Below are 16079 nucleotides of genomic sequence, written 5' to 3'. Positions count from 1 at the left end.
AGCGGCGGTCAGAGGACTCCTGTGAACGGTGCGTGTACGCAGCGAGAAGGTAACCAGGTAGGGGGAATGATGTTGCTGTTATCGTACAAAGCGCGTACGTGTTTGTAACAGGAAAAAGGTTATTCCATTGCTTCAGGCGGCTAAAGCTACCAGATGCTTCCTGCATCTGGTTCCTGCAAGTGTTGTTAACTCTTCATTATGTGCGTTTGAAGTAGGGCTTATGCCAGTGGTTCTCCTCACCCCACCCCAAACTCTGAAGCTTATGCCAGATCAGTATGAAAAGCGAAGCGGCTGAGCCCAGCGAAGAAAACAAGGAATCGGTTCTGTTTGCCAGCATTGCTGAGCTGTAGAAATCTTCGCTGAGAAAGCAGGAGAGAATTGGCTCGAGGTCCTGCTTCAGAAGACAGCACTTCACCAGTGCTCTGACTGATCCGGCGAGCAGGTGTGGGTGTTTAGCAGACCCAACTGCTAAATCCTTCCTACGGCGGTTATAATCTGTGCAATACGCATGCACAGGTTATAACATATATATGTCCTTCACTTTGGCCGCCATCCATCAGGTTCAGTCTGAAGTTCTATCAGCTTCTCCTGACTCGGATCCTGACTGATGCTTGCTTAGGACTTCTGTCGAGGTAAAATAAGTCTTGTTGAACATCTGTGGTGAAAAGCCTAGCACATCCAACGCGAATCTGTAACTGATCTGGTCCTTTTTTGGTACGTGGAAGAGGCCTACGCCGACAGTCTCCTTGTAATTGCGCTGGAGGATTCCTTCAGCATTTTTTTGTGGGCTTTTGCTGACTGGTTTAATGGAGAGAACCTTTGGCCACCATTTCCTTGCTGTGACTGTGTTTTGGGTTTGCGTGGTGGGGTTTTGGTAGCGGGGAGGGGTTGCGGGGGTAGCTCCTGTGAGAAGCTGCCTACTCGGGCAGCGGACTGCATCATGCGAGAGAAAAACAAGTGGTGTGCCAGCCAGTGAGGGGGAAAAAAAAACCACCAAAAGTTGCTGTGCAAGTTATTCCAGTACTGGATTTTTTTTTTTTTTCCTGTCATTGTTACAAGTAATTTCTTATTGCTGGTGTGTAAGAGACTGTGTTGGCTGGAAATGTTTGTCTCGACATTGCTGCTGCAAAGAGCCTCAATATCCTGTTGCTGTGGGGGAGTAAGCGCAAAATGTCCCCGAAGAAATCGCCATATCTGCCCGAAGCTAGCGGTGCCTGCTAAGCTGTGCTTGCCCACGAGCAAGGTGAAGAAACCACCGTCAACACCTGGGCACGCGCCCATGGAGGAACACGGGGCGGCACGTATGGTAATGAGCTCCGTGGAAATGGGTGGACTTTTTGGAGAAATTGTAGGGACCGGGACAGTTAAAGAACTGCGTACTCCCCTCTCAAAAACTGAAAACCTGAAAAAGCAACTGAAAAGCAACTGAAGAGAGCCTGCAGCGCTTGGGACTTTGGCTGGAACCTGGACTTGGACTCTCCATCACCCGCATCGAGACCAAGTCAACGGGACACTGCTGGCTTCGTGGTGGTGGTAACTAGTCTTGCTATCTCTCTTCTGTTTTCTTGCTTAGGTCTGCCTCTTTTTCCTTTCTTCTTCCCTCTGTCCTATCGCTATTATCAGTTGTTATAGGAAATAAAACTTGTAAGGTTGTACGGCATCCGACCTCGTTTGTGTCTTAATCTCGCTCTTGGGATCGTTTAAGAACCCTCCCCGATATTGGATCGGGACATGGTATGAAGAATGTAAGGTGGAAAATTCAGGTCAAGTTCGAAATACCATTTATCTGTGAAGATACAGATAAATTTATCCTCTGCAGGAGAAACTGCATACGGATTTCAGGAAGGGAAAATGGGTAAATGTTCAGCTATGGCTGAAGTTCAGTTCGTTGTTCCCAGTTCCTCATTGCAAAATTTTCTAAGTGAATGAATAAATTAAGGATTTTTTTTATATCAAGTCTTAATTGAATGGATCCTCATTTAATAAGTTGCATACAATAACACACAAGCATCTTGCTCTTACATCCCTTTGCTTTTATTTATGGCTTAAACAGAGGTAAAGGCTTAAGGACGTAAGATCATAGGCTGAGCTGACTGATGATCATCTTAAGCGCTGTAACACACCGACAGAATCTGATTTCAGTTCCGAGTGGTTTAGGGTTTACGTTAGATTTAATGAATGAATTGGCAGTCGTGCTGCGGTAGCAAAAATAAATCCAGAATACTTTTTTCAATACAACTGGTAGTTACAGGTATTTCATACTGTACTCAAGTCAGCGCTCAATTTTTTTTTTTTTTTTTTACTATATAGTGTTGATGTAAATCTGTTAATATAACAAAACCACTTTTGGTGTCCTCAACTATGTTTCTGTTGCTCTCCCTCCGTGTTTTTCTAGGTTGTGAATGTTTAGATCTGTGTTCAGCTACCTCTGGAGGAAACCGGCGCTTTCCGTTCCTGGTTGTTTCCCTCTGTGCGTTCTAAAACTCTTCCATCATTTTCCTGTCTATTAATTCATACCATTTATTTAACCGTACGTGGCGATGTGTGACAGGCCGCCTCCCGCTTTAGGACGAAAGCGTTTGAGGGTGATGTTTGATTGCAATCCAGCTCATCCCATTTTCTTATTCCGTTGCTCTGGCCACGCAAGAAGCCGGGGGACCCCCCCCCCCCCCCCCAAATTTACCTGTTGACCCCCGGGTTGTGTGTGCAGAAGGGAAATGCGGGTTTAGTTTCGGGGAGAGAAATTAAGCGTAGGCCAGCTAGCTCCACCTAATGAGGCGGGGGGGGGGAGGAATATTTCTCCTTCCATCCATCCACCAAGCCCCCCCCCAAAAAAAAAATCCTGAGAGCTGGTACGCTTACAGCCATACGCCTGTGGCAGCGTGCGTGTCTATCGCAGAGATGCACTATCGCGATCGCTCACGCTCCCCCACGATCCCTCCTCTCCCCCCCCGCGGCTTCTCCCGGTCTCGCCCCCCCCCTTTCCCCTCCCCGGGCCGGGCCACAGCCGTTGCTCCGCCCCCCGGGGGGGTGGGTGTGGCACAGCCTATCGCGATAGCGTTGTCACCGCAGTCGCCCCCGCGGTGTCGCCGTCCCGCCTCCAGCAGCCGGTGCGGGGCTGGTCGGTACCCGGTGCTCGGGGGTAGGTAAGGGGGGGGGGATTTTTTTTTGGGGGGGGGCAGCCCCTCGTCTCGCTGGGAGCCTGGCTGAGGCGAAATGGTGGTCGGGGCTGGGGGGGGGGGACGACGAGCGGGCAGAAGAACCTTTTCTTCAGAATGGGGAGGGACGGGGGGGGGCAGGTTTTAGGTGGAAATCTGGATTTATAACGTAGTAACCCGGGGGGGGGGGCGGTTTTTATCTATTTCTGGGCTGCCGCCCCCCGGGTCTGAGTCACGCCGGCGGAGCGGCCGCACCGCAGTGCGCTAAAGCGGGGCGGGCTGCGGAGCCGATCCGCTTCGATCCGCTTCGATCCGCCCCCAGGGCAACGGGGGGGGAACCGGGACTCCCACCGGGGAGCCCCCCCCCAGTCACCCCAGCCCGCCGCAGCGACGGCCGGAGAGCAGCGGCCAAGGCTTGGGGGGGGGTGCAGACACTCCCCGGGGTGTGCTGCAGTTCAAAAAAAAGCAAAAAAAAAAAGCAGTTAACTTAAAAAAAACAAACCAAAACAGATCCGGGGCCCCCCCCAGGAGTGGGGGTTGTAGCCTTAGTTACCTTTTTCTTGCCTTTTTTCTGCTCTGAGGTTATGATGAAAGCAGCGGCGTAGCTTTTGTAACTGTGCTCTCCCAGGGGGGACTGCAGAGGAATGCTTCTGGTTCGCCACCAAGACAGTAAAGCCTTTCTTGCTGTTGGAATTGCTGTTTCTTGGTATTTCTTGTTATTGAGACTGGTTGGATGCTTGAGTTAAAGCAGCATTTTAGAAAATTCAGCTGGGGAAGTGTTTTCTGTTTTGTTTCTTTTAAGCCATGTTGTGACTTGCTGTCTACATACCTATATTCTAAGCTAAAATTTCACTGTTTTCTCATCTCTTTGTTCAGGAGTACAAAAGAAAATTACTCATTTTCACAAAAATAGATTGGTTGAATGACTCCTGTCAAAGCTGTTATGCTGGCTATGATGATTTTTACTAACCTGCCTTATATTTATTCTGCTCACGACTTGCTTTTGCTAAAAGGCGAAACTGTTTTACTCTGCCGACGGCATTGGGCGATTGAGGGCTCCGGGAAGATGGAGAAGTTCCCAGGGAGGTTCTTGTTGCTGTCCAGAATGGCTCTTGCTTTAACCACCAGACTAGCGGCACTCCCGCAGATTCACGTCACTGTGGGATGAGGCTCTGGTCTTGGAAGGCTTCTCACAAAGTTGTTTACCCCAGAAAATCGTCTCGTCTTGCACATTATGGGGTTGGTTTTTTCTTGGTTCTCCTGCTCAACAGGAGATCATACAGACAGGAAAAAAAGTTAGTGGTTTGGTTTTGGGGTGGGGTTTTTTCTGTGATTTGGGTCGTTTTTGTCAGTAGAAAAATGAACTAGACTTAAGGTTGAAAAGAATTTCAGTATTGTTTTATTATGAAATCGTCTTTTCAAGTCCACAGTCAGTCTTCTGGGAGGAAAAAACTCCATCTCAACATAATTGTGGTCTGCCACGCTAGACTCTTAGCTGCATATAGAAATAGCTTCAAGCAGTGTTAACAGGGTCAAGAGCAGCAATGTAACTGTTTCGCTGCAGTCTTATCGTAAGTGAAACTTGTTATCTGAATGCCTTTAATTTTTTGGGACTTGCAATCCCACTTGAGCTTTGAAGACAAACATGAAATCATGCCCTCCTAGCGCAAGTACGGCCCCTCTGTCCCTCTCTCCCCCTTGTATCTTCTTGATACTGAGTCTGAGTAGCCTACTCTGCAATAGCAGAGATTTTTTTAGTAGTAGATATTATTGTTTGTAGTTCAGAACCTGTGTGCAGAAATCTAACGACTCCTGCTTTGGAGTTGTCTCTGTTAAAAAAAATCCTCACCTTCCTAGCTCACTGCTACCTGTGGAATACAGTGATCGTGGAGGACTCGAGCCATCACTGCAGTCGCTTGGTGGGTTATTGCAGGTCAGTCCCTCAGTGAGAGGGAGAAATTTTGGGAGGGGAGAGGCGAAAGCCCCCGTAGCGCAGACAAATCTCTTGCAACCCGATGAGAGAGAAGAAAGGAGCGCAGTCTGGCTCCAGGGTTATTGGGGAACTGCTGTAAAAGAAAAAGCATTCGAGATCTAAATGGCCTCTCTTTTTTGTTAGGTGCATTTGTAGCTGTAAGAAATAGGGAGACCTGTTGAATGGTGTAATCGGAGGGGAGCAAGGAGACCCGTCCACAGCCTGTCGGGGCTCAAATCTCAGTTCTCAGAATAAAAATCCTTTTTCGGAAAGTGCAAATTTACTTTTCTCTCTTCTCTTTCACTGGTTTTCCTGGCCAATGCCTTCAGCTCCATACTGAATCGAGTCTTGAAACCTCGATTCCTCGCCATGTATTTTGCTAGTTTCATGTAGCTTTTAAATATAATAAACATGTAACGTGTATTTGTGCCTCCAACTTAGGCAAGAAGCATGATCAAGATGAACTGCGTCATATTAACTGCCTGCATTGTTCTGGTTGCTTTTTGTAGTTGCGGTGAGTATAAGGGAGGTACTTTCCTGATGTAATGTTATGACTGGGGGTGAGGAAATCATGGAAAAAATGTCGGAGGAGGAAAAATAACAAGGAAAGGCCTGGATTATTTGATACGACTTTGGGGAATGACGGAAACCATCGAAGCAGGGCTTAGTTTCTCTTGCTGATTGTCTTTGGTCAGAAGAGAGAACTGGGTGCAGAATATGATGCTGCTTAATACGGCGACAGACTGGTGTGTTTTGCTGCTAGAAGATTGGATTCCTGGTATGTAAATTGGAAAGTAGGTGTATGGCACGGGAGAGAAATGAGATGAAATAAAGAAGGGCTAGAATAAAATTCTGAAAGTGTCTCTTGTTGTCTGTCCTTTTGGAAAAGGCAGTCTTTAAGAGTAGATAAAAGAAGCAGACATTTTGTATCTTGTTCTGCAGGCACATAAAGGTAAGTGGTTTGAAAAATGGCCTAAGTACACGCTTCAAAATCTTCCTTTCAAAACTGCCTGTCTCAATTTGTACCCTGACAAAAGCTTGTAAATTTTAGCTTAAGTCTTGAGTTTAATAACCAGGCATATGTTTTCTGACAGTTAGATGCAGATAGTGATTCACCTCTTTTTCCTTTTTAATGCTGCTGCTGTTTCAGTACTTTACTCTTCAGTAAAGATAAACCCTTGTCTTCTTAGGTTATACCCTAAGGTGCTACCACTGCGAGAACAGCCCTTCCTTGTGCAAGACCAATAGTACTTGCTTAGCGACTGAAGATACTTGCTTGCAGATGAAATTTGGTATGTATACTGTTCCACAGAACTAAAATAAACATGGTTATATCAGTTTTCATTGCCTGTACGCTTGTAATCTGGCCTTAGCGTGCATTTCTTAGCCTCACTCAAAAGAAGGCTGCAAATACTTTTGAAGGTCATGCTTATATCCAAGCAACTAATACAGATAATGACGATTTAGATAGCTGATTTATATTTGTACGAGCATATACAGAGATAACTGTATATCCAGATTTGAAAAAAAAACAAACCCCACCAACAAAAAACCCACCACCCAAGGGAGATGGAAAAAAGCAGGAGACAGCATTGACTTTAAAATACAAAACCTTTGCCCTGAATTTGTTACTCTCTAAAAACAGATAAAGCATGTGTAACCCACAAAATAAACCTGCAGGTGAAGACTCAGTTGTTTATGAATTGACACTATTAAAACAAATTATCTTTTCCTGAGGGGGAAGTGACCTGCATCTCAGAAAGACGGTCAGGGATGTTGAGCGCATAGAATTATTGCTCTAGTTGTTAACATTTAAGTAACTCTCTTACTACCGGTGACAGGAGGAGTTTCATTGGAAAAACAGAAGTACCAAGTCAACTGAAATAATCTCCTGCTTTCCCAACTGGTTCCCTCTGCTCTAGAAAGACTTTTGGGCTGGCTTCGGACAGCGGGAACCCAGATGGGGTGGGACCGCTCTGTTCCCTGGCAAGGTCCCTGCTAAGGCTCATGCCTTGGCGTGGAGGAATGAAGCTTCTTGTAACGCTGCTGGACCAGGATGCTGCTCTCTGCTGCTTGCATCGGAATTTTCTCTTTCGCTATTTCCCTTGAGCCTAAATCTTCATGAGCACAAAGCGTAGGCTTTCTGGCATGCAGCCTAGGGCGGTTGTCCATCGGCAGAGTCGGGAGTCGAGTACTTGAGGTGTCGAGCTAGGGTCAGTGGAAGACAAGGTGTTTGATCTCTGGTGTCCAGGGGAATGAGAAAAAAAAGGGGAGGACTCTTCTGCTCTTCAAGCTCTGTCTTCCGAATGTTGCTTCTGGAAATGAAGCTGGTTAGATCCAACGGGATGAGCTGGATGGTGATGCACTAGCCTTCTCTGGCAGGAGCCCCAGAGTAGGTATCACTCAGGCTTCACCCTGTATCTCCCAGTGGGTCATTTGGACTGAATTGGAAGCACTGGTAAGCTTGAGCTGGAAATCTTTCTTAACCTATGGCTAAGAGCTACAAGAGAGTGCTGTGGAGGCAGGACCATGGCTTGCTGTCGCTATTCGCACTACTAAATTCCTAGTGAAGGCAAATTTGGAAATTTATAAACAATTGAAAGAAGCTAAAAAAGCAAGTACGTGACAGTCTAGGCAGTGATTCTCTCTCCGTACCGAAAATGGTATTACTTTCAATATTCTCTTAATCTGTTTAATTTTTTTTTTTTGTAGGTAAATTGAGAACTTTCTCCTGCTGGAAGGCATCCCAGTGCAGTGTGAATGATATTGCTGAATTCTTCCAGTTGGATAATTTTGAATTCTTTTGCTGCCAACACGACTTGTGCAATGAGAGCACAATTACTAAGGTTAACAAAGCAGCCTTCAGTATTGCCTCTGTAATGACCATGTTATGGATGCTTCTGTAATAATCCTGATTTGTATGCCGTACTTTCAAGCTGAAGTTATACAAAATCATTAACGCTCTTCTGAATTGTACTTTTCGCATTTTCAGTTCCTAATCGTGGGCAGAAACGTTACCTTTTAATTTTAAATTCTGTTTCCTGAGGTTCCATCTGTTAAATCACTGTCTCCATTCACGGGAAGGAGATGTATATTGTTACCAGTTATAGGGAATTCATGTATTTTGGCCTGCCGCCTTCATGGGGAAAATAACTTGTTAGGAAGTAGTGTCATCTTGTGGAGAACCTGGGCAAACTTCAGTGGGTGATGTGAAAGGGAAGGAATACTATAGGTTTTATGCTGGAAAGCTATAATTTCTTAAAATTGTACTTATTTTTGTTGGGATTTTGGGGGGTGGTTTATTTTGGGGGGGGGTGCTCCCTTGTCATACACCAAGCAGTGGATTTGCCCTCAACACAAGAAGTGTTGGATCATAAGTATAAACTTGCTGCAGTCTTCATGATGACTATGGCAATGTTTAGTTTCAAGTGATGTAGACTCTTTGTTGCCATCACTGTAACGTTTTTCTTTTCTTTTTACAAGCCAATGATATATCCTTGTAAGTACTGTTATTTTGGGAGGAAGCATCTACATTTCCTAAGCCAAAACGAAAATAATGCTGTAAGTGAGAAACACTTTACTCTCTTTTTATATTTCCATGAGCATGCAGACGACACGTTAGCTGCTTTTTTCCACCCTTATACTTTATCCATGTCTAGGATTTTAACTAAGCATGTGCTTTGCACTGAGTATTTATTGGTATACTGAAAATTATAAAATGCTAAGGAATTGAAGTGGCACATCTAGGTTATTTTCCCACATAGTCAGCTTTTGGTTTTTGTTGAAAAAAGTGACATGTAAACTTAACCCTTCAAGCTCCCACCTAAAAGTATTAAAAAAACCTTGCAGAACTTTCTATTTTGACTTTTATGCAACTCTGTAAATGCCAGTACAAAATATACATGTATTTATATAGCATGAAGAAAAAAACGCTTGGTTTGGATGTGTAAGAGGTCTGGAGCTGAAATAGTATGTACATTGCTCTGCCTCAGTGGTGGAGACAGACCTTTGATACTTCTGTGGTAGCTGGGGACCCTCTCAGTCAGGTACAATGTCAAATTCTGCTTTTTCTCTTCTGGAGCTCTTGGCATGTTCCTGCAAGAGTTGTGGTCCATTGCCAATGGCGTATTCTCTTTCTGAGGACGCTCGCTTGTGCTACGCAGGGTGCCAGTGACACCAGTTCACCCAGTCATAACAAGGGTGTTACTCCAACTCCGTGATATATTCTGCAATGTATCTTTTAGTTAAGCTTATCTTAGCTATGAAAGCATCCTGGGATCTCTCTGATCACTCAAAATATGGGAATCATCCTGTCTTTGATTAATAAAAATGTCAAAAAAGAAAATGTGGAGAGTGTGGCTACTTATTGGCGCGCTATTTACAGCTGGACATAACTCTAGGCATTTCCACGTGAGATGCCTCCACGCTTCCCATCCAGAGACTCTCAACAAGTTGCAAGTAGACTTCTCTCACTTCTTCTCTGGAGATGGGTGCTACGTGTAGTCGGTTAGCTTTGGCAGAGTGGTTATTTGCTTTAGGGAGCTGTTTAATAGGACGAGGGGTAATGGATTTAAACTAAAAGAGGGTATAGATTCAGGCTAGATAGAAGGAAGAAATGTTTTACGGTGAGGGTGGTGAAACGCTGGAGCAGGTTGCCCAGAGAGGTGGTGGATGCCCCATCCCTGGAGACATCCAAGGTCGGGTCGGACGGGGCTCTGAGCGACCTGATCTAGCTGAAGATGTCCCTGCTCGTTGCAGGGGGGTTGCACTAGATGACCTCTAAAGGTCCCTTCCAACCCAAACCCTTCTGTGCTTGGAAATGAGGAGAGTTAGTGACCTTTCTCTAGGTGAACTAACAGTGATGTGGCACTGGGGGAAGCAGTAGAATAAGTGGTCCCTCAGTCTCTTCTACTTGAGAATTGTCTTGTTGGAGATACGAATATGGCATGATTTGAGGAAAAAAGAGTTCTGCCTGTGTGACTGCTTTAACAGCTGAAGCATGACATGTAACATCCTTACTGTGACTGCTGTCGGAGCAATCCTGTCTGCAGTTTTCCACTGTCACGTGTTTTTATTCTCCTACGTACTGACTAGACTTCTTTGGGGAAGTATTGGTTGTTTCTTCCCTCCCTCTTCTCCCCCCACTTAGTTCTTAGCTTTAGCTAACTTCTGGTACCTGTTTCAGGAGGGAAAATGGTTGCATGTGATTGATACTCCCTAAGTTGTAAATGATCTTAATAAAAACCATTGGCGTGAAGAGTGTGGCCAATTTGAATAGAAAGCATTTTAGTTGATATTTGTGAAGCCAGACAACTGGAAGACAGTATTTTCCTCCTCTCTCACAGCCTAATTATACTTTGAACCTTTTGATGTGCATTCTCAATCCAACAGGTACTAGAAATGGTGATTTGATGTTGTGCTAGAAAGAAGAAAACAGTCCTTGATTTCCCAGTCTCTTGTCCTTCCACCTTTTTATTTCCCATCTCGTTAACAAAAGCAGACACTTAAAATACAGTAATTTCTGGGCAGTCACTTTTTCCACTGATGCACCACCATTTGTCAAGCTCTTGCTCATCTCAGATGAAAAAGTGGTATTAAAGCATGGACTCAATATACAGTTGTGGGAAGGTTTGTGGCAAAGAAATTTACTTGTCTTAGACAAGCTGATAGATTCCTTATGCTTAAACCGTTTTTTTTTCTCTACTATATTGCCAATGTCCCTCTTTTGATGGTTGGCACTTTTAAACCTGTTTTATTGCTGTATGGTCTGCATAGTAAAAGAGTTTTTTTTTTTATAAGCACAAAAAGAAGCTCTGTATTTTGTCTGTCTGATAATAGTTTGAAAAATAATTTTTAATATTTGGGTTTTGATAGCCTTGAATACTTTCTTGTCTAATCTGTCATATTTCTCCTTTCTTTCTCTTCTCCAAGCAGCTTGAGCAATGAGTCCTTGTGGTTTGTACTCTAGAAGGCCACTTGTTTTGTAAAGATCAACAGGAACATTGTTTAATTCTTGTGGTGAGAATGCGTGTAGCAAAGTAAGAGAATTTGCTATGATAGCAAACAACTTTCAAAAAAATGGCTAGATTTCAAGTGGAAAGTATCCCTTTTATCTCTCTCCTGGGAAAGGCAGATTAGTTATGTAGGCTGATTCTCATCTCATGCTATTTACAAGCTAAATTGTGATGCAGGGTTTCGTGTTTTGGTATATATTTGTGTCTTCTAAGCTGGCGTGGTCTGACAGGTGAGCTCTCTCCTGCAGAAAGAATTTTTGAACAGTGACTGCTGCTTGAACTTTGGCACTTCTCCTACTGCTGCTCTATTACGTCCAGATTTGATGGCCAGCCCTCAAAGATGGGTGTCGAGAGCCATCAAAACCTTAGATCAAATACAATTCCAGTTAGTGATGGTAAGACAATATAGTACAGGGTGCCAGTGATCAATTCTGCGCACAAGTATCGCATCGGTGCAAATAATTGGTTTTGCTTTAGGTTTGTATATGATTTAAAGACAGGTCCATCTTTGCTCTGAGCTACTGAGCAAATAACCCCCATCAGGTTGTTATAAAATTTTCTGTAGCATTAATTGGTCATTTGTGTGTACTTTTGTGACTGTTCACTTTTACATCCATCCCTATTCTTAAGTCGGTGATTTTTCACTCTGCGTAACAGTAGGGTTAATGTGTATGATAATTTCTTGACTCTTATTTATATCTAATCATGGCCCTGTTACTGGACGGACTGGAATTTAGCTCTTTTCTGGTTGTAACAGCTAATTGCAAGGAACTGAGGGACTGGTGGGAAGTCACAGAGTCACAGACTGGCTGAGACTGGAAGGGACCTCTGGAGGTATCTGGTCCAACCCTCTGCTCGGTCACCCTCACAGTGAAAAAGTGTTTCCTGATGTTCAGAGGGAACGTCCTGGGTTTCACGTTGTGCCCGTTGCCTCTGGTCCTGGCACCGGGCACCGCTGAAAAGAGCCTGAACTCACGCTTGTCTGGGAAATGCCTGGGCAGTAGCTGGGACACACCAGAAACCAGACAGTGCCAGATACTGCTAGAAAGCTCCAGTTTGCACACAGGAAAAATGACTATCTAACCTATTACAGAAGGCAAAATACAAATGCTGCTGCTGCCAGATGCAATGTACAGCTTGCTTTTGTACTTATACCCGTAGAAAGCTGGAGGCGGTTTTCTTTTTTCTGCTTAGAAGAAGGACTTTGGATCCATCTCTCTCCCTGAAAGCAAGATCAATGTAACTATTGTTATGACAATTCCCTTCCCTAACTATACAGCAACCAGTCTTTATAGTATCAAAGTGTTTAACTTTGTTAAGGTATATATTACTTCGCATTATACACTGCAATATAGTGAAGTAGTGGAATTTTACTGGAGACTGGCATTGTGCATGTGTAAGTATAACAAACCTAAGGACAGCCTGGCCCTGGAAAGAAGGACTTTGCTTCTTGGAAGCTTAGAGCTGTCCGTGAAGGATAAAAGATACCCCCGAACAACCAAGGTAACGCCAGCGTCGTGTCGTACCTGGCCATTTGAAGGGTGTAAGGACCCCGTGTAAAACCACATTTGGGGTGCCCCAGTTTGGCTGGGACACCTCACGCACATCAACCCTTTACTCCTGGGTTTCTCCACGATGCGTCCTAGCCCCTTTCCTTGGTCGGCACGGGCCGGTTGCGGATTTTCGTGACGCTCTGTGTGCCCTTGCTAACCTCGAAAACCGCCGCTGAATGAAATTCCTTCCCTCTACGGGAATTTTATCACAGGGCTTCACTTTTTCCTAACGTTTAACTTCATGTTCCTTGCTGAAATTTAAGACCATTGCTGTCATGGTCCCATACAAGCGGAAGATATTCTGGTCCTTTTTTGCAGGGTTACCCTTCTCCCCCCTACAAATTCTTCCTCAGGTTGGGAAAGTGCCTCTCCAACCTTTCCTTGACCATTCTGCTCTCTTCCACTGAACGTTTATCTTCCTCTCTTTTTTTTTTTTAATTGTCTTGGGGGCTTATTTTTAATTTTATCCTCGGTAAAAACGTTTTGTTCTGGTTTTATTTGCGGGGGGGGGGGGGGGAGGGGATGCGAGTGCTGCCGCACCGCGGTCCTCCGCGCCGCCAGGGGGCGCTGGCAGCCGCCGGCTGACGTTTCCCGCCGGGGCGTGGCGGATGCGGCGGAGGCCGCGCTGAGGGAAGAGGAGGAGGAGGAGGAGGAGGAAGGAGGAGGAAGAGGAAGAGGAAGAGGAAGGAGCAGGGCCCGGCCGCCCTACCGGCACCCCCGCAGGTGAGTGGGGCGGCAGGGGTTCGCCTGGCTGTGTTTTATTCCCTTCCCGTCGCCTTTAGGCTTTGCCGCGCCTCTCTGGGCCCGTCCCCAGAGCCCCCTTGGGCCGCTGGCAGAGCAGGCCGTGCCCAGGGAGGTGAGGCGGGGAGGAAGGCTCCCGGCCAGCCCGGTCTCCCTGCCTTGTGCCCGGGTGTGAAATGGACTAAAAGGTGCTCCCCGCCCTGGGGCTTGCTGTGGTGAAGGCATTCAGCACGGGGAGCCCCGCCGAAAACGGGGCGGGGAGGTGGGTTGGTGTCTTAACACCTCCTGTCACAGGCTGCTGATAGCACTGCACTGCAGAAACGCCGAGCAGGGGGAACTGCATCCGGCTGCTCGGGTGGAAATAGCTAATTCTCTGCACCCCACATGCACCTGCGCTTCACGGGGGGCTCTGCGCTGGTATCTTGTTTCTCCAGTGGTATACTGTTACAAATGAGTACTTCCCTTGTATATTATTTTTAAGAGGAGAATGTGGTCAGTGCTATTAAGAAATAGTGCTTATAATAGACACCAGTAATAGCCGTATAAGTGTACTCTTATATTAACTTTACAGAGTGCTTGTGGTTTGATTAACACGGCTTCAGTGTTTGTGCTTCTTTGCTGTATGTCACGTGGTCGTGCAGTTTTTGTCCAAGAGCTTTTAAGTCGTAGATGGCACAGACCATTTGAAAACAAGCTTAGCTTATTCAGCAGAAGAACCAACATCTTGGCAAGCCATCAAACAAGGACAAAAGCAAAAATTGCAGATATAAGAAGAAAATAATTATATTAAAATGCTTTTCTTTTAGTATGCATGTTTAAAGCACAAAATTGTTCTAGGAAATGGATTTAAAATAATAAAACACTTTACTGAGTTTTTACACACTTCTGCTATTGTCTGCTTTTCTGCTGTAGTCTTGTGGAAGAGAGGAGAAAGGGGACTGCCATTACCTTCCTTGGTAGTAAGAGGAGTGGAGTTCTGCCTCAGGGTTTTCTTCTACCATCTGTATTTCTGCAAGAGAAGGAGGAAAGGTCCTACCTTAATAGCTTCATAGTAAGAACTCAAACGAGTGCTCTTTGAAGCCATTTTTTATATCCAAACGGTGTTGTAATAGACGTGGGGAAAGTTAGACGAACACGAGTACTTCTGCAGGAGTCAGCGGACCGTTTCTCTGCCTCGTAGTCATCCGAGTAGGTGTTTGTAACAATGCCATTCAGTACTTTACCATGTAGATTGCTCACCCTCAAGCTGTAGGATTTCTGTGACCGCTTCAGTATGAGCTGCTGCTGAAATCTGTCCTGTCCGCTGTTGTGTGCTCCTGAGTGCCCCTTGAGCCGGGTCCTGTGATATCTGACTTAAGTGCAGTAAGTAGGCCAGAAACTACCCAGATGAATAATTCATGGTTAGGTTTTTTTAGCTGGATTTGGCTGCAGGTAGTGCTGGGACAACAGAATGGATGAATATGAAGGCAAAGCTGCCAATGGGACTTTTTTTTTGGTAACATCCCGTTGTGATAAGAGCCAGTTGTACTTTGAGCATCAGAAGAAACTTGTTTCATAAAATTAAGTGAGCCTTCGTTGTATCTTGTGGAATTTGTGAAAGGTTTGAGTATCCTGCTTGTTGTTCTTCAGTGAAGAAGAGATTAATGGAAATGAGTGCGTAGTGGGTGACGAACAATGGTCATCAACACAGTAGAATATGCAAGATGAAGAGCAGGGTGAGGTACTGGCAGTGATGAAGCAATGTGAAACCTTGAAAGTGAGGGTGAGCAGTTTGAACTTAGAGGGGAAAGACAAATTATCTGTCACTGTAAAAACTTCAGAGAGGGTAGCCACAGATGATTTGGACTCCCTGCTTCTCTTACGCTGATAGTGCTATGTCCAGGACATAGGCCTCCAAAGGAAGGAAAATCGTAATAGAAAACTTAATTGAATTCTGTTTAGACATACTGCAAGGAGAAGGGATGGAGTTGAGCAGTCCAGCGTTCAGATTGCAGCTTCACCAACTTTAGTGCTTTAACTTGCTGTCTGTACCCCAGAAGAAGAGCAAAACCGTTATTGGTTGATTTCATGCTGGGTAAGGAAAGTCTGTTCAGTTTCGTTTCCCAGCTTGATTTGGAAAACTCGTCAATATTTAGTGTCCCTGATGTAAATCAAAATACATCAGAAAGTAGTGGTTAAGGTATTCAGGTAGGAATGCTGGCACGTGAAGTGAGCAAAAGTATTGCATCAGTTGGAGCTGGAAATGAGCTAAAATATTAATAAATTAAATACAAATGTGCCACCACATTACATCTAGTGAGTCATTTTGTCCTCTTTGTACCTGGGTAACCCTTTTATGTATCCGGAAATGAGCTTTTCAGTGAGAACAGATTTGATGTTACGGCTCTGGAGGAGTTATGAGAGGGGTTTTTACTTACAAGTTCTGTAATTCTGATCCTCAAGCCCGTGGCTCGTTTATTGATTTTAATGTTCGAAAAGATTCTTGGCGTAATCCAGTTTGGCCTTGTAGATAATGTAGGCCATAGATTGCAGTCTGTGATTCCTGGGTTTAGCTTCGAAGTGATAAACAGCTTTAAAAGCTGCCTCTGCTAGCATTCTGCATACTCTTTAAGATAAGCTATGTGCTAATGTTTATTGTAAA

The 16079-nt window shown here is 45.0% G+C and overlaps 1 protein-coding gene across 4 annotated transcripts; it reads left to right on the top strand.

Annotated features, from left to right (window-relative positions):
- The first annotated feature begins 3032 nt into the window (after positions 1 to 3032).
- On the top strand, positions 3033 to 9475 carry CD59 (CD59 molecule (CD59 blood group)). 4 transcript variants are annotated; one of them, XM_052811585.1, is made up of 5 exons: positions 3079 to 3142; positions 5016 to 5077; positions 5572 to 5644; positions 6321 to 6422; positions 7843 to 9475. In XM_052811585.1, exons 3-5 carry the CDS (start codon positions 5581 to 5583, stop codon positions 8034 to 8036), a joined length of 360 nt encoding a protein of 119 aa, XP_052667545.1. In that variant the 5' UTR covers positions 3079 to 3142; positions 5016 to 5077; positions 5572 to 5580; the 3' UTR covers positions 8037 to 9475. The 4 variants fall into 4 exon arrangements, with proteins under 4 accessions (XP_052667544.1, XP_052667545.1, XP_052667546.1 ...); XM_052811586.1 differs by having other exon boundaries at positions 3084 to 3142; positions 5016 to 5091; XM_052811587.1 differs by having other exon boundaries at positions 3085 to 3142; positions 5016 to 5091; positions 5567 to 5644.
- Positions 9476 to 16079: the final 6604 nt, after the last annotated feature.

The sequence above is a fragment of the Harpia harpyja genome, chromosome 16 (genome assembly GCF_026419915.1).
Source record: "Harpia harpyja isolate bHarHar1 chromosome 16, bHarHar1 primary haplotype, whole genome shotgun sequence".
NCBI classification, from domain to species: domain Eukaryota; kingdom Metazoa; phylum Chordata; class Aves; order Accipitriformes; family Accipitridae; genus Harpia; species Harpia harpyja.
The sequence above is the reverse complement of the archived record's forward strand: the minus strand, read 5'-3'. Positions and strand labels throughout refer to the sequence as shown.

Excerpts from the sequence above, each read along its gene's own strand:
- CD59 (XM_052811584.1), top strand. The coding sequence starts at position 5,581 with ATGATCAAGATGAACTGCGTCATATTAACTGCCTGCATTGTTCTGGTT. Across the intron at positions 5,645-6,320 it reads GGTTGCTTTTTGTAGTTGCG|GTTATACCCTAAGGTGCTAC; the intron begins GTGAGTATAAGG and ends TTGTCTTCTTAG. Across the intron at positions 6,423-7,842 it reads TTGCTTGCAGATGAAATTTG|GTAAATTGAGAACTTTCTCC; the intron begins GTATGTATACTG and ends TTTTTTTTGTAG.